Source organism: Dromiciops gliroides, chromosome 1 (assembly GCF_019393635.1).
Source record: "Dromiciops gliroides isolate mDroGli1 chromosome 1, mDroGli1.pri, whole genome shotgun sequence".
NCBI lineage: Eukaryota > Metazoa > Chordata > Mammalia > Microbiotheria > Microbiotheriidae > Dromiciops > Dromiciops gliroides.
The window spans coordinates 481,193,405-481,220,206 of NC_057861.1; the positions used below are offsets into that span (position 1 = coordinate 481,193,405).

The following is a 26,802-nucleotide window of genomic DNA, read 5'->3' on the forward strand; positions in this document are numbered from 1 at the left end:
GAGAGAACAGTTTTAGCCATGTTATTCAGCTTTAAACATATGCTCTTTTTGGCCAGTGGAATAAAACAATGTTATAGCCAGACATGGATGGTGGAGTACACATGTAATCCTGCTACTGGGGGAAGCTGAGGCTGGTGGATCGTTCGAGTTCAGAAATTCTGAGCTGCTGTAGGGCTAAAGCCTATGGAGTGTCTACACTAAGGGGTGAGCCCACAGCAGCAGAGTGCCGGCAGGCTGTCTTCAGAGGAACAAACCAGCCCAGGATGGAAAAAAAAAAAGTAGTCAATTAAAGTGTCTGTGCTAATTGGCCCTGGAAGTGAACACTGAATTTCCAGCCTGGGAAAGTCCAGGAGACCTAGTCTCTAAAAAGAGGGAAAAAAAACTAAAAAAAGATGGAAAAAAATTAAAATATTGTTTCTCAAAGAACACAGAAGTGGATATTCTCTTTAGTTTGGAAAGGCTATACTTTTGTGAAAGAAAATTCCCAGGAAAGGAAAAGGCTAAACCATTCAAGTCCATCATCATTGTCGTTGTTGTCGTCATTGTTATCACCATCATCATCACTAATGTTTATATAGCACTTAGTATGTGCCAGGGACTGTGCTAAGTGTTTTTACAATTATTGTTTCATTTGATCCTCACAACCCTGGGTGGTAGGTGCTATTATTATCCACATTTTGAAGATGAGGAAACTGAGGTAAACAACTTAAGTGACTTTCCCAGGGTTGGATAACCAGTAGGTATCTGAAGCCAGATTTGAATTCAGGTTTTCCTGACACCAGGCACAGCACTCTGTCTGCCGGGCCACCTAAATACAGGGAAACATTATACTACAGTTTGCTGTATACCTCTCCATATCAATACCACTGTGTATTAGCACCTTAATTTGAAACACACAGGTCTGGAAAAAAATGGATCATGACCTAGTAATATTTGAACAGTTTACTGTTTCTCTGAAAGAACAATAAGGTATCTTGTCAGTTGAGGAACAGCTGTCCTTTCCAGCAACTCTGAATAAATCAATGTTAACTGGATGAGGTTTTTTTGTAGTAGATTTTGTTTGAAATAAAAATATAAAAGCCCACAAGAAGAGACTCAATTAAAGTTAAATAGAGCCTCTTACATTTAGGAAGAGCACAGTACATTTCTACTAACAAGAGAGCCCTTGCAGTTTAAGAGATGGAAGAACAAATGCCTTCTCTAGTTATAAGATTCCTTTTTTGTTTTTGAGTTTCAGATCAGTCAGTTCCTAAACATTTAAGCATCTGTTATTTACCAAGCACAGTGCTAAGTTATAAGGGATACAAAGATAAGCAAAAGACATTCTCTACCCTCAAGGAGTTCACAGTTGGTAAACATATAAACTATGTACAAAGAAGAAACATATAGGACAAATTAGAAATAATCAACAGAGAGAAGGCACTAGTATTAAAAAGTTGGTAGATAATCTCCTAGCCTCCTAGGCCTCAATACATACCAACAGCCATTAAATCCTGTCAAGAGTAGAAACAGAACTTAATAAACTGCCTCCTCAAAAGACTGAATGTGGAGAAGAAGAAGAGCAAAGAGCTTTTAGGGAAGTTGAAACATGGTTCCTCCTGGCCATGAGAATTTGAGAATCACAAAGTAACTGAAAGTACAATTATTAATTAAAAGGTAAGAGTTTAAATTGTTTGAAATCAGAATATTAAATTGTGTTTTAATGATCAAATGAACAAATAAAAGATAAAAATAATATAAATAATAATTACATTATATAATATGTAATCTATGTTGTATAATATATAAATAATCAAATAATTAATCAAATCACGTTTTAGCATGCAAATCAAATAATCTATGTGAATTCTGAGTGAATTCCAACTACTCTGATATTTTGTGGAGAAAAAATATTATGTGCTGAATCTCAGTAGCAAAAGAAGCTAGAGCATACCATTACTATATCCATATCCAATGGAGCTGAGTCCTAATATGAAAATTAGCCACTAAAACACCTTTTCCACCTTGGTGCTTAATTTAATTAAACAAACAGTAATTGATCACCTATTATTTGTAAGACACTGTGCCAAGTACTGGGAACCTCAAGGAGCTTACACTCTCAGAAAACTTGTGAGCCCAATGTGTATCATTTAGAAACATTTCCAATTATTCAGAAGGTGGTGGAATCCCCCTCACTAGAGATCCTCAATCAGAATTTAGCTGTCCAGATACTCTGCTAAGAAAGAGGTATATAAAGTAAGGCAAAAGACATCCCATGGCTATAATGAATATTGAGGAAGGGCTTTTTGGTCAAATAGGAGTTAGACAATTTACTGAGATGAGATTGTTCATTAGCAAAAGCAGTATAAGATAAAAAGAGCTTGGCAAAAGATAGAACCTAAGTTAAATCACCTTAAGAGTATTTAAGGATGTGCAAATACAAAAAAAAAATAGAGAGAGAAAAGAGAATTTAAGGTTGAAAACTGAAGGATACAATAATAGAAGACGGAAGAAATACTTAAAGATACTATAACAAATTGATTTTATTATCATGGACAGTAGAACCATAATTTGGAAATCACCGGCCTGAATGTGCCTATAGGGGATGAAAAAACATCATGAAAGAGAAGAAAGATGGAAAGAGCAGCTGACCTTGACCAAGTATGTAAGAGAAGAGATCTGTGCTACAGGAGATACAATTGTGAAAGCACTGAAGGATCAACTGAAGGATGCAAGGTAAAAGAAAGAAGGGAAAATGCCAAAGGTGTGGGAAAAAATCTCAGATCTTATCCAAAAAAAGGCAACCAAGAAAACAACAATATCTGCTATTCTCTATTCCTACTCTACCAGCTACATAACATTTTTATGAGGATTATCCATATATAAATTGAAGGCACTGCTGATGAGCATACTAGTAGGAAAAAAATAAAGCTTGAATCACATCTTTACCATTTTTTAATTTACTGAAAAATGTAGAAAACATAAAGCACCATTGTGGTTATTGTTCTTTAATCATGAAAAACCATTTGATTCAGTAGCCATAATGGTACTTGCTTTAAAGGCTCTTTTCCAAGAACATGTCGACCCTCCATCAAAGTTGTTTAAAATTCCTTAAAAGATCTTCAGGTGAGGAAGAAAACAGGGATATATATGTTCATCTAAGATGTTTGCCACCAAATTTAAGAGATATAGGGTAAAGACCACATTGAAGAGGGTTTCTTTGTGGATAGTGAGGTCATCTAGACTGTCCTGTTTACAAATGACTGTGCACCAAGACTTGGAACACTGTGGAATCTCCTATTACTCCTATAACTCACAAGAGTTAGGTCTTACTATCCATACAAGAAAGTAGACGCAAGTGGATAAAGAGTATAACCCAGATTATGAAATGCATTTTGAGAGAAAATCTAGAGTCTGTCTATCAGTATATAGTGTTGGGACAGCCAGTATAGGACAGGAAGTAGAGAGTAGGCTGGATTGCTTTCAGGAAATTGCAAAGCTCCTTTAACAACTACCCTCCTTCCTCTCCCGACCAAGTTTCCCACAGAAATTTGTTGTTTTCAAATTTTTTTAAGTTCTGAATTTAAATACAAAATAAAACGAACATTTGTATATATACAGAATACATAAGAAAAAGATTGTATCCAAAATTAGAAATCTCTACTATGTACAACTTGCTTTTCTTAGTAGGTACATAATAAATTGAATGTTAACATGAAAAGCTGTCTTGCTTGTCTGTGTTTCTTTCCAGCTTTATACAGTTCTCATTTATACATTTTTAAAGTATTTTCAATTACTCTTTTTTCTCCCTTGGAAACCTCCTTTAATTGAGGAAGAAAAAATAAAGAAATAAAAAAATCTTTGTAACACACATATGCATAGTGTCAAACAAAACAAATTCCCATGCTGGCTGTGCCTGAAAATGTAGGTCTTATTCTGCTCCATAAGTCCATTACTTCTCTGAAAGGAGATGAGCAACATGCTTCACCATTGGTTTTCTGTTACTGTGGATGGTTGTTACATTGATCAGAGTTCTTAAATTTAAAAAATATCTATTTTTTACAATATTGTTATTGTATAAACTGTTCCATTGGTTCTGCTCACTTCACTCTGCATCAGTTCATACAAGTTTTCACAGGTTTCTCTGAAATAGTTTCTCTGAAACTATTTTGTCATTGCTTACAAAGGCACGTTTTTAATACTAATGATTTACCAGTGTTCTTGTATGGCAACAAGAAATGGAACACACCAGCCTCTGAAGAATTTAGGATAAATATCACGCTGAGCAATGGAAAGGCACATGGTAGGTGTTGGTAAGATACAACATAAGGAACTTCAAAAAAGGACAGGAGTAAAAGATGCCTTCAAGAAAATGTATGATAGGCAGAAAAAATGGGTTGTTCACATGGCAAGGGCCAGGGATGACAAGTGAGTGGGCAGAATGGTTCACTAATGCCCTCACAATGTCAAGAGAAAGTGAAGAAGGCCGCTAGCATACTGTCAATTTCTAAGAGGACATTTCTTTCCAGATATAACATTCTCTGATTTGCTGTTGAAGGATAGACTCATGGTCCCAGAGACCATACCTCCCATTACATCTAGTCATCCACTGGAAAACCAGGGCCTCCTTGGGCATCTTATTATTTGTTTTCTCACTGCTTCTTTCTACCCATCTATAGATCAGCTCTCTGGAGATAATGACCTTCCTCTCCACCCCTACTCATTTTAGGACTATGCCAGATAGCGAAACTGTTCTAAGGGATGGGTGAGTAGGTGGCTGAGAGAATCTACTTTGAGCAAGGAGGGAGCCCAATCATCCTTAACATCCCATCTGGGCATCTACCAGGAAACTGGAGCTTCCTCAGCTATCTTGCCATCACCTCTACTGTATAAGACAAAACATCCCCCTGCCTTGGTCCCAACATATTTTTTACCTCTTACTCTTGGCTAATCAAATCAATACAACTGTTGCTATTAGAAATGGCAACATAGAAATTGAAAGAATCCACCGATCACCTCCTGAAAGAGATCCCAAAAGGAAAACCTCCAGGAATATTATAGCCAAATTCCAGAACTCCCAGGTCAAGGAGAAAATATTGCAAGCAGCTAGAAAAAAGGAATTTAAATACTGTGGAGCTCCAATAAGGATAAAGCAAGATCTAGCAGCTTCTACATTGAAGGACCGGAGGGCATGGAATATGATATTCCAGAGGGCAAAGGAACTGGGACTACAGCCAAAAATCACGTACCCAGCAAAACTAAGCATCATCTTTCAGAGGCAAACATGGAACTTCAAGGAGAAAGAAGACTTTCAGGCATTTGTTATGAAAAGACCTGAACTGAATAGAAAATTTGACCTTCAAATACAACACCCTGGAGAAGCATAAAAAGATAAACAGGAAAAAGACTTCATGAGGGATATTAAAAGATCAAACTGTTAACATTCCTATATGGGAAGATAATACAGAGGACACAGGTCTGAACTGAATACGAAGGGAAGTTATGTTTTGTTATTTGTGGGGTGTCGTATGTATGGGGCTGGATTTGGGCTTGGGGCCTCCTGGGTCCAGGGCTGGTGCATTGTCCACTGTGCCACCTAACTAACCCATAATGACATCCTTAAAATAGGGTTGAGGTGTAGAAGAAATAGACTGGGGGAGGGGGAAGGGGAGAGATGGTCTGGGGAGAGGTTGTTCATATGAAGGAAACAAGAAAAAAGCTTATGGAGGGGAGGGGAAGAGGAGGAAGGAATTGGGGAATGATTGAACCTTAATATCATCAGAATTGACTCAAAGAAGGACTAACATACATACTCAAGTGGGTATAGTAATATATTTTGCCCTGAGGGAGGGGAGGGAGATAAGGGGGGAGAGGGGAAGGAGGGAAGGGCAGATTGGAGGAGAGAGCAGTAAATAGCAAAATACTTTCAAGGAAGGTGAAGACGTTCTGCATAACGGCACAAGTATGAAATATTGAATTGCTTGATTTCATAGGGAGGGTTGAGGAGAGAGGGAGGAAGAAAATTTGGAACATAGAATTAGCTCAAAGACCTTAAACTCATCAGAGTTGGCTCATGGAGGGAATAACATTCACACCCAGTTGGGAGGAGTAATCTATTTAACCTTACAGGAAAGTATGAGGGGAAGAGGATAAGGAAGGAAGGGTGAAAAAAAAAAGGGAGTGCAGAGTAGGGGAGGGGACAGTCAGAAGTAAAATACTTTTGAGGAGGAATAGTTTAAAAGAAGATGGAAAATAGAGTAAATATCATGGAAAGGGAATAGGATGGAGGGAAATAGTTATGATGACATTGCTGGGCTAATACGAAGAAAATTCTTTGTCAAGTTTAAGGTACATTATTTAGGGTATGATGAACAGGATACTATTAGAAAAACCTGGAAAGACCTACATGAACTGAAGCAGAGTGAAATGCACTGTATACAAAATAACAGCAATAGTGTAAAATGATCTGCTGGGAAGCATGTGGTTATTTTCAGCAAGGCAATGGTCCAATATAACCCTGAAGGACCATGAAAATGGCAACCCATCTACAGAGAAAGAAGTGATAGTATCTGAAATAGATGGAAACACATTTTTTTTTTCTTTTCTTTTTTTTTTCTTTTTTGGTAAGGCAATTGGGGTTGGGTGGCTTGCCCGGGGTCATGTGGCTGGTGGGTGTTGGGTGTGTGGGGCCGGATTTGGGCTCGGATGCTCCTGGTTCCAGGGCCGGTGCTCTGTCCGCTGCACCACCTAGCTGCCCCTGGAAACACATTTTTAAAAAAAAATGTTTTTTCTCTTTGACAATTCCACAGTCTGAAGTTTTGGGAGTTTTTTGACTGTTTTTTTTCTCACAACCTAGCTAATGTGGGAATGTTTTCCATGACTACTCATGTATAATTTATTTTGAAATGCTTGAGTTCTAGAGGGTGGGGGTGGGAATAGAGGAGGAAGATAAGTTGGAACAATTGTTTTTTAAAAAATTGATGTTAAAATTTGTTTTTACATATTAAAAAAAAAAAAGGGGCAGCTAGGTGGCGCAGTGGATAGAGCACCGGCCCTGGAGTCAGGAGTACCTGAGTTCAAATCCGGCCTCAGACACTTAACACTTACTAGCTGTGTGACCCTGGGCAAGTCACTTAACCCCAATTGCCTCACTAAAAAAAAATAAAAATAAAAAAATAATAATAAAAAAAAAGAAATGGCATGACAGTCAACTGCCCATTGGCTTCACTCACAATCCCTGTGCATCTCCAGAACAATGATCCCTTTACTGGCTACCATTCCCTTATAAGTGTGGAATTGGCTGAGTCAAGATCCTGAGGGTGAGCCTAGGTCATTTTGTATTTGCATTAATATCCCCTAGCACAGTGCTTTGTGGCATTTTCATTCGTTCATTCGTTCATTCATTCGTTCATTTTTAGTAAAATCTTAACAGTGTTTTACTGAAACAGGAAATAAAGAGAATAAATTAGTTGGAAAATATGTATACTAATTCTATGTTTTTTATAAATAAGGATGCAGTGAAGTGTTTCCTTTGCTGACTAACAATGCAAATGCCATGAAAGTAGCATGAAAATTTATAAGGAATTAATATCATAATATGACTGTAATATACACCCCATAGAAATGAGGCACGTGGAAAGAACAGGTAATATTTTTGGAGTCAGAAGATCGGCTGTGTCACTCTTGGCAACACACATATACACACACACACAGACCCACCATCTGACTGAGCATCTGTTTCTTCATCTGCAAAATGAGGATAATAATGTCTTACATGTTGGCAATACTATGTCAATCAATCAATTAATCAATCATTTTCGATGTGCTACTTAACATCTGGGAATAGAAGAGCCTCTGATTTTTTTTCTTAAGATATGTCTGTCAAATGCCAACTTTGGATATTCTTTAGAAAAGGGAAAAAAAAAAGAATGAGGGGCAGCTAGGTGGCACAGTGGATGAAGCACTGGCCCTGGATTCAGGAGGACCTGAGTTCAAATTTGACCTCAGATAGTTGAAACTTACTAGCCGTGTGACCCTGGGCAAGTCACTTAACCCTTGTTACCCTGCAAAAAAAGAAAAGAAAAGAAAAGGAACTATGTTGTCTAATAGCACCCAAACTCTTATTGACTACATACACTCAGACTGTGGATTAGTGGTGGTACTACCCACATCCCCAAGAGCATGGCTGCATTTTGAGATGATTGTGCCTGGGTCACCATAATTTCAATGGATAATTGTTGAACTTCTTCACCTAAAAGAGAAGAAAAAAGTCTTAATATAGTATCTTCTCTAATGATTTAAGGCATTTCAAGTTAAACATAGGAGACAAGGAATATCATTTAAAATAAATATTCCAAAAATAAAATAAAACAAATATCCCAACAAGCCTCTTGGATGGGAGAAGAAGCCATTTTAAGTATATTCTTTTTTTTTTTAAAGTATATTCTTAAGTCAATATACAATTGACAGGGTCTCCCTGCCAACTAAAAGGATTCCACGAGATCAAGAGGCTTGAACCCCAAATTGTCTTAGATTCTTGATGAAGAAATTTTGGCCTTAAACTATGAGGAATTTAACACCTTAGCAGTAAGGTTCACTTGTGCCTGGAATCACTGATACATGGCTTCAAGATTCACACATCAGCACAGCTGTTTCTGCATATCCATTTCTCTGAATTTTGTTTTAAACTAAAGCTATAACAGCTCCCATTCAGGATCTAGAGACCCTCAAATTGAATAATACAACATGAGACATCTTCCAACACTTTCCAAAAGATTATTGTGTAATTTAGGGGTTACCCCGCAAAAAAAAAAAAAAAAAGATCTGTGGTCCCCAACATTCTGTCTAGTATTCTCAAATTCTCTATCACAAGTGGCTCTCAAGACACATAAAAGGGTTAAGAGCCCCTGGTCTGGGTAGAATAGACTAGGAATAGGTTCTCATGGCTCCTCTCTTCATTTATTTATTTTATTTAATTAGAATTTCCCCCCACCTTACATGTAAAAACAAATTGTAACATCGATTTTTAAAACTATGGCTCCTCTCAATAAACATATCTTAGTTCTATTAGGGTAGCAGTTCTCAAACTTTTTACACTCTTAAAAATTAGTGAGGATTTCTCCTCAAAGAGCTTTTATTTATGTGGGTTATATCCATCAACATTTACCATATTAGAAATTAAAATGTCTTAGTATTATTATAACCTTATAGATCTTCAGAAAGGTCTTGGGGACCCTTAGGGTATCTTTAGACTACACTTTGAGAATCAAAGCATTAGCATACTTCCCCATATAAGTGAAGTTCCTTAAACAATAACAATAATCACATTACCCTTCAGAAATGGAAAGGAACAAGTTCAAGAGCCAATGACCCGTAATATGGTCTAGCACACATTTCACTAGTCAGGTCATACTTCATGGAAGGTAGCTCATGGTACTATGAACACATATTTACCAAAGTTCAGTCTCATAAGAGGGGAAAGAAGGGATGCCCAGTTCACAGGAGGGTACTGGTGATTTTCTCCAACAGTTGCTATGGGTTTCATTGCTACTTTCACAAGGGAAGGAGGAACAGACTCAGGACCTATAAAAGAGAAGACACAAGCAAATCACCACCACAAAAGCATTTCCTCAAAGAAAATGATGACCAAGGAGATCTATGAGAAAACAAAAATAGAAGAGAATACCTCTTCTATGAGTTTCTTCATTTTGCTAGGCAATGCTTAACCCTTCTTCCACCCCCAAGTTTTATGATAGTTTGGAACAGAGAAGTAATAGCCAAAGTAAAAAAGGGTAGTGAATGGTAGGCAGTTGCTACTACTAAAGGGTGGTAGGCAGTTGTGGTACTGAAGAAATGTATCTTCGTACCCTATGGACTAATTTAGGAGAAAAAGGGTCAAATTGGTGGCCACTAAGAGTAGTCACAGAATACTAAACAAAATACACAGTCCTGATATGAATACACATATGCATTTATATATGTGTACACACACACACACACACACACACACACACACCTCTAAATGGAGGCTTTATTTACATTAACAAGTTCTTTTGGGGAATATTCCAATATACCACCACCATTCATTTACATGCTAATATCTTAGTGACAATTGTTCTAATCAGATAAATAACACATTGATACGACCTTGAGTAAAGTATTGATTTGGTGGGAGAGGGAGGAAATAAAGATCAAGAGAAGATATATCTATACAAGTCAGATAGCTCTTCTTATAGGAGTCTTTTTCCTATTGGTCTGCCCAATTCCTCCTCCCTCTTTAATATGGATACTAGGACAAACTCCTTGTGGGACATGACAATCAAAATAAATAGCAGGCATTTATGTAGCTCTTTACATATACTAATTCATCTGACCCTCATAACAACCCTGTGAAGCAGGTGCTATTAGTCTCTCCATTTTACAGATGAGGAAACTGAGGCTGATAGAAATTAAGTGACTAGTTCATGGTCACACAGCTAGTAGGTGTTTGAAGCAAGATTTCAACTCGGATCTTCCTAATTATCCAAGTTTAGTGCTGTATATACTGTGCCATCTAGCTGCCTACCTCTCCAAACACTTAGGACACGATTAGTCAGTACATTCCAAACTGCACATTTCTGTCCCAGGACACACATCACTGCATGCCTTTCTCTGAAAATTTCTTGTATGCTTTGGCTCGCATACCAACTTTGGTTATGGTAGAACTGGCCAGAAGTGGGACTGTTTGTTCTTCCTCCTTCCTCATCAACATATATCTAACTTTATTCCTATAAAGAAATGACCTGGGTGAGTAAGTTATTTTTGCTCGTAAAATTTCAAGGCAAAGCATACCTGCCAATCAAAATATACATTTGAAAGAAATGAAATTTATTACCCCTCCATATTAAGTGGGAACTCTGGAAATTTTAGGAATGTTATCATGGAACTAATCATTACTGGAAGGGGATAGCATATGGACCAAAAATATTAAATTTATATCACTTGGCATTGATTACAACACGTATGGCAACCTAAGTCACATTACACCTTGCTGGGGTTAATCTTTTTTTTTTTTTTTAACATGCTAAGGTTTTATTTGATTGGCTGTGTGTGTGTTTGTATTTTTTTCCATATAAATATTTTATTATTTTCCAGTTACATTTAGAGATCGTTTTCAACATTTGTTTTTATAAGATTTCTAGTTTCAAATTTTTCTCCCTCCTTCACTCCTTCCCAAGACAGCAAGTAACCTGACATAGGTTATATATGTACAATCACATTAAACATATTTCTGCATTAGTCATAAGAGAAGAATCAGAGCAAAAAAGGAAAAACCTCAAAAAAGAAAAACAACAACAACAAAAACAATAGAAATAGTATGGTTCTATCTGCATCCAGATTCAACACTTCTTTTTTTTTTCTGGATTTGGAGAGCATTTTCCATCATAAGTCCTTTGGAACTATCTTGGACCATTGTACTGCTGAGAAGAATCAAGTCTATCATAGTTGATCAACACACAATGTTGTTGATACTGTGTACAATGTTCTCCTGGTTCTGCTCATCTCATTCATCATCAGTTCATGCAAGTCCTTCCAGGTTTCTCTGAAATCTGCCTGCTCATAGTTTCTTACAGCACAATAGTATTCCTTTACATTCATATACCACAAGTTTTTCAGCCATTCCCCAATTTATGGGCAACCCCTCAATTTTCAATTCCTTGCCACCAGAAAAAGAGCAGCCATAAATATTTTTGTACATGTGTGTCCTTTTCCCTTTTTTATGATCTCTTTGGGAAAAAGACCTTATAGTGGTATTGCTAGGTCAAAGGGTATGCAAAGCTTTATAGCCCTTTGGGCATAGCTCCAAACTGCTCTCCAGAATGGTTGGATAAGTTCACAGCTCCACCAACAATGCATTAGTGTTCCAATTTTTCCACAGCTTCTCCAACATTTATTATTTTTCTTTTTTGTCATGTTAGCCAATCTGATAGGTTTCAGGCAGTACCTCAGAGTTGTTTTAATTTGCATCTCTCTAATCAATAGTCATTTAGAGAATTTTTTCATATGGCAATAGATAGCTTTGATTTCTTCATCAGAAAACTGCGTGTTCATGTCCTTTGACCATTTCTCAGTTGGGGGATAACTTGGATTCTTATAAATTTGATTTAGTTCTCAATATATTTTATTTGTTTCATTTTATTTTTTTGGTTTTTTGCAGGGCAATAAGGGTTAAGTGACTTGCCCAGGGTCACACAGCTAGTAAGTGTCAAGTGTCTGAGGTCAAATTTGAAGTCAGGTCCTCCTCAATCCAGGGCCAGTGCTTTATCCACTGAGCCACCTAGCTGCCCCTCGATATATTTTAGAAATGAGACCTTTATCAGAAGTATTGGCTATAAAAATTGCTTCCCAGCTTTCTGTCTTTGCTGGGATTAATCTTGACTAAATTTTGATTAGAGGAGAAGGAAGAAAAGAGGTAAGAAAATAGGGCAAGTTAGTACAGTGAAGAGATAAGTACCAGCAGGGATCAGAATCCTACAGAAGGCTACTTAAAATATTGGCACTTGAATAGAATAATACAATAGTGAGAAAACAGCTTAGACATCATCTAGCACAGGCCTTTCATTTCCCAAATAAAGTCTGCATAGAGAGATAAAATTACTTTATATGGATATAGTGTGTAAATTGTAAGTGGTAGTTCTGAGCCTAGAGTCAAGAATACCTGGAGGGCTCAGATAAGACCGAGCTGGGCAAGTGACTTAATATCCACCCGCCTCAGTTTCTTCAACTGTATAATGGGGATAATAATATCAGGTTTGTTGCTTAGCACAGAACCTGGTACTGAGGAGGTACTTAATAAATGCTTGTTCCCTTCTACTTTCTCTCTCACCCTATGCCTACCTCCCACCCCAGGATTAAAACACAAGCTTTCCAGTGCAGAGATCTTTCTACAACACTGTATTTGTTCTATCATCTTTGTGGCATTGTCTTATCTAGTAGAGGAATATTTTGGGTAACTCTACTTCATTCAAGTGGGGATCTATGACTCAACCAGACACTGTATACCTTTAAAGAAACAACTACAGGCATAAAAAGATGATACTGGGAAATAATACACGGGACATTTTATTCTTACACACTAAGTGCTTAATAAATGTCTTTCCAGGGCAGCTAGATGGCGTAGTGGATAGAGCACCAGCCCTGGAGTCAGGAGTACCTGAGTTCAAATCCGAGACACTTAACACTTACTAGCTGTGTGACCATGGGCAAGTCACTTAACCCCAAGTGCCTCACTAAAAAAAAAAAATGTCTTTCCTTGTCATGCCTTTCAAATGTGGGGCTAGAAAAAAGAGGTGAGTTACTCATGAAGTAAGAATGAGTAGATAACCCATGGAAAGACAACCTGAGTGCCCTATGGGTATGAATGAAATGATCTAAAAATTTTAAGAAGGCCTCCAATAAAACTGTCCAATAGATGCAGTTTGGCCAAATGAGGTTTCTTCACCTGATATAAGGAAGAATTTTAATATGGAGACAGGAAAAGAAAAAGTCACATTGAATAAGAGAAAACATGTAAACATTCCGAATCATGAATGGAGGTCCTTAGAAACAGTAGTTTTGTTGTGCTTGGGGTTGTTTAAATGTGGTTCTATCTAAAAGCAAGAGGCCTACTTGCCACCTCAGGTACTATAAATGGCTTTCAAGTCCTGATGGGGTCATCTAGATAAAAACCTGAGTCTTTCACAAGAGGTCCCCCTCTTCAGAAATAAAGACTAATTGACCAAAACTTGGCTGCCCAAAGAACGAAATGCTTGTTAACCCATCTGCTGCTGGCAGAGGGCAAATAATTCACCATATGCTTTTCATTCTTTAAATTACGAACATTAAAAGTAGATAGTCTTCGAGTAGACAGGCTCAGGAAGTCATCGATAGTTTCTTCTATTCTACTCATGCCAAGAATGATTTTTTTTTTTATCCTCTAAAGAGTTTCTTCTTCAAGACAGCTCACCAAAGTTGTCATCCTCCCTACTACAGCCCAGCTAGGCTGTCGTGAGTGACAACCAGACATTTTAATTCAAAGGCTGCTACAGAAGGGAGTTATTAAAATTCAAATGAGCTGAGCATATTGAAGAAGAAAACACTGGTTTGCATGCACACCTCTGTATTTGGCCATCCCATTTAGTCCCACAGAACAGGGTTTTGTTTTGTTTGTTTTAAATGGGCTTCTGAGGCTGGGGTCAGCCTCCCACGGCCCCCACGCCTCTAGGGTCATCATCAGTAATTTGGAAGGCTGAATGGATTTTCTACTGAATCTAGTCAGCAACTTCGACAAGGAGGCAGCTCTCTCCCACAACCCTGAAGTGTGAAATGTCTGATTTTTAAAAAAAAGAGTATTTATTGTATGTACCTGTTTTCAAATGGGTTGCAAGCTGATAGTCCAGGACAGCCGGCAGTTCAGCTGCACCTGAGTTATCAGGCATAAAGGAGAGCAAAGCTTCTGGTTTGCGCCTTGGATGCTCACAAAGGCTTATGGATTTCCTAAGAATTCGCAAATGGATCCAGAAAGCAAATTCTCTCCTGCAAAGCAAATATAAATTTGGGCAACCCGAATGCGCAGATTCCATGTGCTCAGGATTACAGTTTATCCTTCTTTTACCCCTTTGTTGCCTCATTCTGCAAATAAATTCTTCACTTCAACATCATTACACTTAAATCTGAAGCAAGCGCATGTCTGCTTTATTTAAAAAAGATAGATGTGAAAACATCCCATGCTCCTAAGCTTTGTTTTTGTCCCAAAATCCATAGGCCACTTTGGCTAGGTTTCAGATTCTTAATAATTAAACCAGCTCTTTTATGATGTTTTGTTTAGGGTGTTAAGCATTGCTGTCCATAGTGATGAAAGCATTTTTTTTTAATCTAGGAAACATTAAAGCAAACAGCAACAAATCATGGTGAAAGGACAACAGTATGTTTTCTAGAACTCCAGATATTTGAAGTGATTGTTCTCTTGACTGTGTCAATGAAGTTCACAATTTAGGAACTCACTTGTGTCAATGGACATTGTGCTTTGGGGGATTCCTATCCTGGATGTGAAGGCTGGGTTAGTTGATCACTGAGAGTCCCTACCCAACTCTAAGATCTTATGACCTCTGGAAGCCATGTCCTTGGCTGGACAGCTTTCTTCAAACTTCGTCTAATATGAAAATCACATTATTTTCCTCTAAGCTTGAGACTTTTTCAACTCCCTTAAAAAGAATAGAGAACTATTTTTACCTAAAGCAATACAGTCAAACCCAGATAGCAATCCTCCCCAATGAAAACTCATCCTTCAGCCAGGTTAATATTTGATTCAACTTCTTCCAAAAGCCCTTAATGGAACATTATTATATTTTTTAAAAAGCATTTATTAAGTGCCTACATGGCATTATTCCAACTCCTGTATAAAGTAACAGAATCAATATCTGACATCAACCAACTTATGATCTAATAGACAAGAATCAGGGAATAGACACCAAAAAGTATAGATAGAAAAGTGAATTTAATAAATTATTTACATATGGATAAGCACTAGAACACATGGTTTCAATGGAATAAAAATTGACAACTGACACTCAATACATGCTGACTGACAGATTATGCGTGAAGGAAGCAACAGAGACTTTGCTATGAGAGGAAGCCCAGCAAAACAAAATGCGCCTGACATACAATCTCCAATTAAATGGCACCCAAGATCAAGCTGGCAAGAAAAAGAAATCTCTGTTGAGGATTTTCAGTGTAAGATTAATGTCTATAAGAGATCCACCAAGCCCCAACCACTATTTTGTTCAAAAGGAAATACAAAAACTATTTGTGTGTGTGTGTGTGTGTGTGTGTGTAAGCTTTTATACAGAAAGATTCTTGGTAGGCTTTGCTGCAGAGTGGTCTAGGGTTTAAGGCAAGGGAAGACATTTCACTCCCTCTCTCCCATCCCCCACTCAACATACCCCCCAGAAACTCTATGTTGTTTAGCTCTGGAGTGGCACACTTTTGAACACAATTATTTACTATGGTACATAAGTAGAAAGAAAGATTAAAAACCAAGGAATTTGCTCTCTTACCTTTCTTCCCTCCTTCAATGATAAAGTCAACAGCTGCCCTAATAAAGCTGTTCTCAGGCAAATAGCTAAAGTCAGCAGGAACTGCAGAGACAGAAAACCATCAAATTAGCCAGTGAACTTGGCGGGACTAATGAAGGAAAGATAATGATCTCCTGCTGCCATTTCAACCTAGAGACAAAGCTGAGATGTTTATGCCATTAATCTCTGCACAATACTCCGTGGCTGCAACTAATTCTATTACGTTAAGTGACTGATGTCCAAGTAATCATTTAGGCTTTGCTAGCAAATTAAAACAATGGCAGAAGTTGTGAGGCTGCCAATCACAGAGACTGGATCGTTTTGGTAACCCACTGAGGAGGGTGTATACTGGAGTAAACAGCTCCTTAATGCTCCACCAATGAGCTCAATCAGGGTGACCTCTTGGGGGATGGAAGGAAATTGCTAGGCTGTATTGTTGAAAGTACTGTCAAGTGGGCCACTCTAGGACATGCTGCATTGTACATATGATACATGGAAAGTCAAAACTTGTATCAATGCCAACAAAACTCATTTCATGAGGTGTCAACAGCTAAGTGACCAATACTAGCTACTGACCTGGAACAGGAAGTCACTGACACCTATGCCAGTAAAGTCCCAGGAGTCTCCTAATCTCTTTTTTCTCAGTCCTCCATAACTTTTTAATCTAATGGTTCTCTCATCACCATGAATGACTCATTTGGAAAGTTCTATTATAAAGCAAGCATTGGTAGCTTTATTTTATAGATGGATTACAGTATTTAGAGATGGAAGGGAATTTAGAAATCATCTATTTTAACCTCCTCTGCTATAATAGTAAATTCTATTATAATTCATCACTCTACAGACTTGAATTTGCTATAGGTCAAACATGCTCTTTAGAATATAACAAAAACAAGCCTAATTAAAAAGTAAAGGCCTGATATAGGCTAGATGTTGTTAGACCCATTTTTTATCACTAATCTTATAAAAATTTTCTCACACATTCTTATAGTTAACTAAAGTTAAATATTCTGGGAAAGATATGTTTTCTTTGTAAATAAGGACAGAACCTTAGTGCAAAGCAGAATGGATGAAAGTGGGATAAACTTATTACAGTGGACTCTCACTTTAAAGACATCTGTTAGTTATTCTTGATTGTTCGGTTTCTTCTTTGTCCTTGGATCCTGATAGCCTAACACCATACCTGGCTTAATAAGGTCTTGGTGATTAATTGATGAGGACATATGTTACTATGTTAGAAGTGAAACTAGGTTAAAAGAGTGACTTTTAGTAACAAAGCTTATTTAGGGTTGAGATTGATGATGTATCAGTAACAGATTCCATGAATAATAGGTTGGGTTAAGACTCTCTAATGTATTAATGGTGAAGCTCTTCACCTAAAACCACTTAGCATAAACCTAGATAAATGCATGAGAACTGTAAGGCAGTTTTGGTCACTTCAGTAAAAAAGCTAGAAATAGAAAAGACTTGTCAAATTAAGGTCCATAAATTTATTTCAAAGGCAGACGAGCTTCAACTCTTTAAATAAATTTATCCCATTATTTTTCTTAGTAGAACAAAAAAATCCCAAACAAAACAGGACCATATGCAGATAGTTTATGAAACCTGGGGACACTATGAAATCTGAACTACAGCTAAAGTACTCTTACCAGATGTTCTACTCTGACTCGAGGACAAGCTGGATAGATGAAGATGTCCAAGAAGCCAAGCTGCATTTGTCTGCAGTCCAATCACTCCAGAGAAACTGATGACCTATAGAGAAAAATGCAGCAGTTCACTAACAAGACAAATTACAAACTCATGTCTAAGAAAAGTACTCTCACAAAATGCCGCTACTGATAATCATGGCTGTTGCTTGACTGTGATGGAGAACATAAAGACAACAAATTGCAACATAAGAGAAGGAACTCTGTGCCAATGAACCAATTAGCATTAAAGGAATTCTCTCCCAGGCCCCCCCCCCCAAAAGTTAATAATAAAATAAACAGAAATCCACAAAGGATTGTAATCCCTGTGATTTAAAAAAATCCTTCAAACACTAATGAGGGATTATTACATTGTTAATCTATCTTAAGGAAGTATCAACATTTATTTGCCCATGAATGTCAACTATTAGTCCCTCCTGATCTTAATTGTTTTTTAATTCTTTGATTATCTTGTTATCTTTTCCCTCAGGTCCTGTTTACAGTGTTAGATCTATAAGAAAAGTATGTATGTGGGAAACAGCATTGGATAAACAATCCCTCATAACATGACCATTGAAGGCCCTTGGTTTGGTTTGGGTCCATTCCCACACCCCCAAACTCTAGTCCCTTCTTTTGGAATTCTCTCCAAAAAGTAGCATATCTAAAAATATACAATTAGCTTGAAAGCAGAGCTGGTACACATCACAAAGGACTATCTGATAACAAGCAAGTGAAAGTTTACAGACCTATCTTGAAACATCCTCCAAAGTTTGCATCAATCACATCAAAAGGTTCAAATTTTCAGGAAATAGAATGTAGACCAGGAAGAAAACCTTTCTTGCCCAGGGGACTTTCATGTCCAAGGAGAAGGGTCCTGTTCTCACCTGAGTTATGGTTCTGATTACTTCATTAAGTTGACTTTGAAAGTGAGAAGCTTGAATTGTTTCTGATTTCAGCTGCAAATGAAAAAAAAAAAATTAAAGCAAGGTTAGAGTAAACAGTGGCATTCCAGGTATATTTACTATCATCTGACAAGCTAGCAGATGCTTTCTGTTTATATTCTTGCTTCCAAACACAGCATAACATCTCAGAAAAGTTATCAGTAGGAAACGTGAAGTATAAAGACAAGAAGACAATAACAAAGTAAAAATATTAGCATGAAATGGAGTTCCCACTGATGGATCTTAAGGTTCTTGTCCTTTGCATTCAATCACCTTTTCTTAGGTCAACAGGCCAGCCCAAAGTTTACCAGATCTCAGCTTTATAAATCCAAATGATGAATCATTTTACATTTTTTTTATTAGTTTCTTGAATCAATCAATTCTAATAGCAAGCATTTGGCATGCAAGGCAACATTCCACTCAGCACCACTCTGGATTGCTGGGCTCATTTGATCCACGAACTGAACTAAAAAGAAGAATCTTCTTCAAACATTATTATCAGATTGTATTTGTTTTTATTTTTATTTTTTGTAAAATGTATGATTTCATCAGTGCACAGCATTTCCAGTGAGGAAATTTCCTCTATAGTTGGAGATCAGTAACTGTTGGGGAACATGTAGTCCTGGAGTTGCCGAGGACCCTGAGAGGCTGAGGAATCTGACCAGAGAAAGTCATGGAGCTAATACATACCAGAGGCTAGCCCTGAACCAAGCCTTCCAGACTAGGAGGCTGATTCACTGTTTACTATGCCATACTGTGTCTTTATGGTCTTAAAAAACAATCTATAGGTCTTCTTTGAAAGCTAGACGTTCAAAGAGAGATCTTCCTCCTCCAACTCGAAAATGAAGTAGATGACATTTATCATCTCCTTGATAGGGGAATATATGGTTCATATGTACGTATGTCTCTTTTTTGTTTTACCTGCATGACTGCACCTTCAGAACCAACCAAAGCAACCAGACCATTAACAGCTGCTAGGCACTGCATTGTGGGAGAACCCTGGAAAACAAATAATAAAAAACCTCAAAGAATGAAAATGGCCAAACGATTGAGATTTGTCGAAAACATAACCTTCTCATCCTTTTAAAAAGCCATTTCATCCTAATTCCTTAAGCTCTGGACAAACATGACCATTATCTTACCTGACTGTACAAATAAGCAGCTAATGAAAAAAGCATCAGGACTAAGTAAGACAAGTGACAAACTAAAAGATGTTAATATCCATCAAGCAGGTACCTTTCTAAATTAACAAATACATCTCCAATGTGCTATGATAAGTGAAGGAAAATAGAACACCTTGAACATTAATTTCTGTAAATGAACTAGGGTCAAAATTGATGAAGTTGAAAAATCTTATGGAGAATCTGATAAAATCTGAAAGTGATATAAAGATTTTTCAAAACATGCCTTGAAATCTGGTAACTGTAATACAAAGATGAGCACAAGGAAGAATAGCAAAAATATACGTTAGAAAATATGGTTCAGATTAAGAAATAAAAGCTGAAGGTTTTTAAGACTACTAAGAAGTCTCAAGTGTATATGAAAGAGATTGGTTTCAAGAAGAAATCTGGAAGTTTCTGGACGTGGTGAACACTCAACATCACAAAATGTGAAACTTACTATGATATAAAAGAGTTAACTACAAAGTTATTTCAGGATCAGCTGTCTAGATAAAGTCATATCATTGGCTGATGAGAGGAAGAGTCAAATTCAATAGCAATTTAGGAAGAGAAGAAAAGAAACTGGATATAATTACAATAGTTCCAATTCAAACTATTTAAAACAAAATATTGCTTCTAAAAAACAGAAAATAGATAAAGGCAAAGAAACTAAGATTATTGCTCTTTCTTAGAAGTTTAATCAATAATGAATCAATCAGGGACAGCTAGGTGGCGCAGTGGATAGAGCACCAGCCCTGGATTCATGAGGACCCGCGTTCAAATCTGACCTCAGACACTTGACACTTACTAGCTGTGAGACCCTGGGTAAGTCACTTAACTAACCCTCAATGCCCCACAAAAAAAATAATAATGAATCAATCAAAGGAAAAGTATTTATTAAGTACTGTGCTAAGCGCTGGTGATAGAAATACAAATTTGATATAGCCCCCTGTGCTCAAAGAGCTTATATTCTACAAGAAGACAACACATAAAGTGGTGTAATGTTTTGATTCAGTAAGTCACCAAAATGGTCAGTAAAGCCATAAGGAAGTTGATTTACACACATTTTTCCAGAAGCAATAGGAAAGCTGTTTTGATTACTGTTCTAGGGCTGGGGGTAGAGAAGTAGGGGAAGGAAATGTGTGTTAATGGTGTGCATCTAAGATGTATGGTGAGAAGATAACATAAGGGAATATGAAACAAAGTTAGGGCTGGCCAGAGATATCATCTTCCAAGTGATGCACTCAATGAAGAAGCAAATACTCTTTGTTTTATTTTGTTTTGTTTTGTTTTCCCCCCTGGGCAATGGGGGTTAAAGTGACTTGCCCAGGGTCACACAGCTAGTAAGTGTCTGAGGTCAAATTTGAACTCAGGTTTTCCTGAATCCAGGGCCGGTACTTTATTCACTGCACCACCTAGCTGCCCCTTGAAGCAAATACTCTTTACAAGCTGGGCCATGATAACTAAAAACAACACTACCTCACAACATAAGTTCATCTGTAAAATACCCCACAAGAAATGATGGGAAATTATAAGGAGTATTACTTCATAAGGGGAAAAAGTAGAAGGGGAAGAGAAGCTGCTGAAACTTTGGTGTGAGACTAGCTAAACCAGTTCATCACAAGAATATCTATAGCAAGGTAGGAGACAATAAATAGATGTGCAATGACATAAACCTAGTGTTTCTATAATGAGCTATACTCATGGTCAATCAGACAGTCACAGAACCATCATATTTGCATTTTGCCAACTTAAAATGTGATTTGCTATGAGGAAAGGGTAATGTCACTTAAGAAGAATAATTGAGGAAAATAGCTGATCCTAATCAAATGACATATAAGAATATATCCATGCTGGGCTAAATAATTTTAATGGCACTCAGAGATCAATTTTTCAAGATATTTCTTTTTTTCTTTTTGGTGGGCAATGAGGGTTAAGTGACTTGCCCTGGGTCACACAGCTAGTAAGTGTCAAGTGTCTGAGGCCAGATTTGAACTCAGGTCCTCCTGAATCCAGGGCCAGTGCTTTATCCACTGCACCACCTAGCTGTCTCAAGATATTTCAAAAAAGGAAAGATTCTACAAGAATATAAAAAATATTAGATAATATAAATAACCTAAAAAAAAAAGACAAGGAAGAAAAGATACTATCTTTAATTTCCCTATGTGCCTACTTCTTCATCTCTCTAAAAACGTAATGGGAATGGTCTATGTATAACAGAAAGCTGTCCTTAATAAAAGCACAAGAAGCAAACAAGCACACTTTTATAGATTATTTTCCAGTAACAGACCACATTATCACAATTACACAGCTATCTGAGATATGTGAATAAAGAACTCACTGGGTTTGTTTGTTAATTATAAAAAAATGACTTTGACTTGGTAGAGTAACCAATTGCCTTTGGGTTATTTATATATATATATAAATATACACATATACATATACACATATATGTGTGTGTATGTTTGTATATGTGTTAAGATCATATGAGATTACATGATAGGTGTGATAACAGAGATAACTATTAAATGATTCTCATTCTATCAAAATCAGATGAGGCACAAGCGAGAGACATTCTCATCAAAGATGTTAACAAGGTCACAGGAGATTGGATTACCTATAGATTTTCCTCTGGGTACATAACACTCTGCTAAGTGGTACTGCCACTCTAGCACTACAGGACCTCCTTGTGGGTCATGATAGCTGTCTTTCAAGTATTGAAATGGTGGTTATATGGAAGATTTGCTCTGCTTGACCCTCGAGACTAAAAGGAGGAATAAATTTCAGAAAAGCCAATTTATTTTTAAGTGACTATAAGAAAAAATGCTATAAAAATAAGTACTATTCAAGAATGTGATGAGCTGGCCTATGGGGTGTTCAATTCCTCTTTATAGAGGTCTTCAAGCAAAGGTTATTGTAGAAAGGATATTGTAAAAAGGTTTTCCAGATGGTCTGGAATGGGAGATCTTGCTTTTCTTTTCTCTCTTTTGAGATCTTTTTTAACTCTAAGGATTTTATCATTTTATTAAGTGATCAATAATCAGTCAGAAGAAGTGGACCAAGGTATCAACACAGGAAAATTAAAGGAAAAAAGACTGCATATTTCCCAAGTAATGGTATGAAGTTGGATGGTTGGTCCAGTGAATTAGCACAATAGTACACAGATCATGAAAGATAGGATTAGAGTAACTACTTAGGTATCCATAAATTATCAAAAGAAACAGATAAGGGCTTTTAACATGTTGAACAGATCTTCTATAGAAGATTTACAGGAAGAACAACAAGAATTACATAGGATAAGAAAGGGTGGATAAGTTTCAATCTGTACTGATAAAAGAAGTAGCTACATTAATAAGACCAGGAAGCATTATGCAGATTTGGTGATTAAAAAGTGTTTCATTCTTATTAAAGTTTGAGAATGTCATTTTCCTACAATGTTGTATAACTCAGCATCCCCTTCAAAATGTTTTTAGATGTTCACATTCTGTGGAATTAAAAAAAAATACTATATAAGAAATGATTCCTACCTCTGTAAGAACAATTTTTATCCAGGCAGGAAGTAGTCTGTTGCTTAAATCTTCTGCTTTTCCATGTCCACAGACTGACAAACCATGAACAATGTTCCCTAATGCCAAAGAAAAGCCTGAATTCTGTTGGATTAAAAAAAAAAGCCAGGGGCAGGAAAGGAATTGAAGAAAGAAGGAAAATGACATAGATTAGCAATGACCATACATAGCAACAGAGACATTTTCCAGGACCTGAACTTCCTATCTTTCCATAACTATTTCCTACAACTCCAGCTAAACTGGATCACTGGCTGTTCTCCAGTCTCCTCCTGTTACCTCCTACCTCTATATATTCATGGTTTCACTTGTATGGAATGTACTCATTCCCTATCCCAATCTGTTGGAATCTTTTTTTTTTTAATAAATATTCAGCTCATGAAAATGTCCTTGATCTCCCAAAATGAGAGGCTTCTCTGTATCCTCAAATTTTCTTACATTTTGTTTGGCTCTCCCCTTTGCTCTTCTGAAACTCTACCTTGTATTTTACTCTGTGTAGTTATCATCTTCCTACTCCCCGTAGATTGGTAATGGTAAGCTCACTGTAGCAAGAGCTTCTGTATTATTTTCATTTTTGTACATCTGGTGACCAGCACATTCCTGCACCTTAAGGAACATGTAACCTCTTCCATCTGACTTTCAGCTGAAAGCTTCCACATGGACTATATTTCCCACTTTAGAATGTAAGCTCCTTGAGAACAAGGGCTATCTTACTTTTCTATTCATAGCCTCAATTTTTGCACATAATACACACTCAACAAATACATCATTCATTCCTGGGTTCTTTTTTTTTTTGGTGAGGCCATTGAGGTCAAGTGACTTGCCCAGAGTCACACAGCTAGTAAGTGTCAAGTGTCTGAGGTCAGATTTGAACTCAGGTCTTCCTGAATCCAGGGCTGGCATTCTATCTACTGTGCCACCTAGCTGCCCCCATTCCTGAGTTCTTAAGAGATGTTTGTTCAAGAAAATTGAACAATGGCAAGAAAATCAGTAGTTAACAGATGTTTCCAGGCATGGACTTTGTTCTGTAAAGAAACCACACAGCTTAAGAACAAGGAATTGAGTTGTACAGAGTATTCTATTTTCAGGAAGTCACACTGTACCGTCCTGGGAGTCTGAAACAAAAAAGTTTAAATAGCTTAAACTCTTCAAAGGGTCAGAACAGAACTACTAGGGTGTGATGGCCTAAGCAGGCTCATCACTATTTAGGATTAAGAGAAATGACCATAACAATCACAGGGAGACCTTGAAGGCATACTTCAACATTCTGTTGTTGCAAGAATCAAACCCTATGTGGATGAATGGGCACAGTGATGTAAAGAGAGGCAGTAGTTACAAAAAGGAAAATTAGTGACTAGCCAGTGACTCTTTCAATAACCACTGTGGTCTAGATTCAGACTTTGAAACAATGTCCAAAAGAATCAGAACGGACCTATTTCATGTCTGATAATGCAAAGTACTGAAATACTTCAGAATTTTTAAAATATTAAGACCACATACAATCTTTTAAAGAGATTTGCTTTTAAGAAGAAAACCAGGGGGCAGCTAGGTGGCGCAGTGGATAGAGCACCAGCCCTGGATTCAGGAGGACCTGAGTTCAAATCCGGCCTCAGACACTTGACACTTACTAGCTGTGTGATCCTGGGCAAGTCACTTAACCCTCATTGCCCTGCCAAAAAAAAAAAAAACCCCACAAAGAAAATTCAAATAACAAAAGGCAGCAAGGCACACTGGACAGGGTTCTGGATTTGGAGCATAAGGTCCTAGGTACAAATCTCAGTTGTACCACTTAGTATATGAATGACCAAAAGGAAGTCACTTGGTATCTCTAGGCCTGTTTTCTCATCTGTAAAATACAGAAGTTGTACAAGATGATGTCGAAGGTCCCTTCGAAAATCCAGTGATACTATGTAAGGAAGGACAAAAACTACAGACAGGTTTAAAGCAAGAGCTACTCCTGAAATGATCATACCTGATCATGACCTAATCATTATCAACTGAAGCTATTTCCACCTAAAATTATTAATGTAACCAGTCTGCCATCTATATCAGCTTTAACAAACGTTCTGAAGAACCTTGTGGTCTGGTGTAGTGAAAATAGCAATGGAGTAGGTGACAGGAGGTCTGAGTTTGAATGATGCCTTTGACATTTGCAAGGCTCCTAAGAATACTTAGTCACTTTGTCTGTATCCTCATCTGTGAAATGAGGTAAGACTTCAGTGATAATTCAGGTCTCTTCTGGTTCTTGTTCCTAAGATTATTCTTATTTTTTGTAGAATTCTTATATTCTACAACCAGAGAACTGAAGATTTAAAAATTTTTAATCTCAATAGCTGGGTTGTTGGGTTTTAAAAAATTCTTCATCAATGATTGGGAACACAAGTGGCCTTTCAATTCTCTTATATCTATGTTTGATATATGTATAAAATATAATTATATATCACAAAAAAAATTTTAAAAAGAGAAACTTTAGGAGAAACATTAATAGGAAGGCATTGGGAAAGTAAAATCTTCAGTGACTAAGTGTGAGGCTAAGAAGTAGAAGAGAACTGTTAGTGGGTCTAGAGTCCTGCTTTTAATCTGGGGGTCAGGGACTCCTTAGAATTCTACAGTTAGATTTCAGGGCAGCAGGGGGAGGGTCGTGAATTTTTTTTTTATTAAATTTTGCTAACTCTATTTCTCTTTAATTGGTTTCCTTGGTAATCCTATGTACTTAAATTAATGAACTTTAAGATGATACTGTGAGAAAGTATCCATACCCTTTACCGGATTGCTAAAAGCATCCATGACACAAAAAAAGTTTAAGCATCCTGCCTTAAGAGTGATACACAGGAAAGCATAGTAAGGGAAGAGGCTGATAATGCAATGAAAATTCCTCAGCTACTTTCTGGATTTAAGATCATCTCCATTATAACTTCAATACCCAGAGAGGCTCAAAATACGCATGAAGGCAGACACCCAAAGAGATGAATAATTCTGAAGGAATCCAGAATATATCCAATGACCTGCTGGTTATTTTCAACTAATGTCCGAAGTTTATTCATAATATCTTCAGCCTCCACAGCCTCAATAATTCCAGCGCTGAAAGCTGAGGTGCACACACAACTGAGAGAGTAGGCAAGGACCTGAATGAAGAAAGCACAAGGGAAAAAATCATAAAGATGACTAGAAGAATTAAAAAGGACATAATTGAATTCTGCCAAATCACTTGAGAGGCTAAGGGAACACAAGCAGCTACCCATGAAGGAGCTCTGTCACAAGCAGAACACTTTATGAACCCTTCAAAAAAAAAAAAAAAAGGCAATGGGGAGGAGAAATAGAAGACAGAACATGGTATATTAAATTTCCTCCTTGGTTTGCTGTCTGATTTCCTTTATGCCCTA

The 26,802-nt window shown here is 37.2% G+C and overlaps 1 protein-coding gene across 1 annotated transcript in view; it reads right to left on the reverse strand.

Moving 5' to 3' along the window:
- Positions 1 to 26,802, reverse strand: part of FOCAD (focadhesin) — a 380,224-nt gene that overhangs the window by 15,907 nt on the left and 337,515 nt on the right. Inside the window, exons 30-37 of the mRNA XM_043979236.1 lie at positions 26,425 to 26,544; positions 23,384 to 23,506; positions 19,618 to 19,695; positions 18,640 to 18,711; positions 17,720 to 17,822; positions 16,053 to 16,133; positions 9,433 to 9,561; positions 8,115 to 8,230 (exon numbers count right to left, since the gene is read on the reverse strand). Coding sequence (XP_043835171.1) covers positions 8,115 to 8,230; positions 9,433 to 9,561; positions 16,053 to 16,133; positions 17,720 to 17,822; positions 18,640 to 18,711; positions 19,618 to 19,695; positions 23,384 to 23,506; positions 26,425 to 26,544 — 822 coding nt within the window. The remainder of the gene's footprint in view (positions 1 to 8,114; positions 8,231 to 9,432; positions 9,562 to 16,052; positions 16,134 to 17,719; positions 17,823 to 18,639; positions 18,712 to 19,617; positions 19,696 to 23,383; positions 23,507 to 26,424; positions 26,545 to 26,802) is intronic.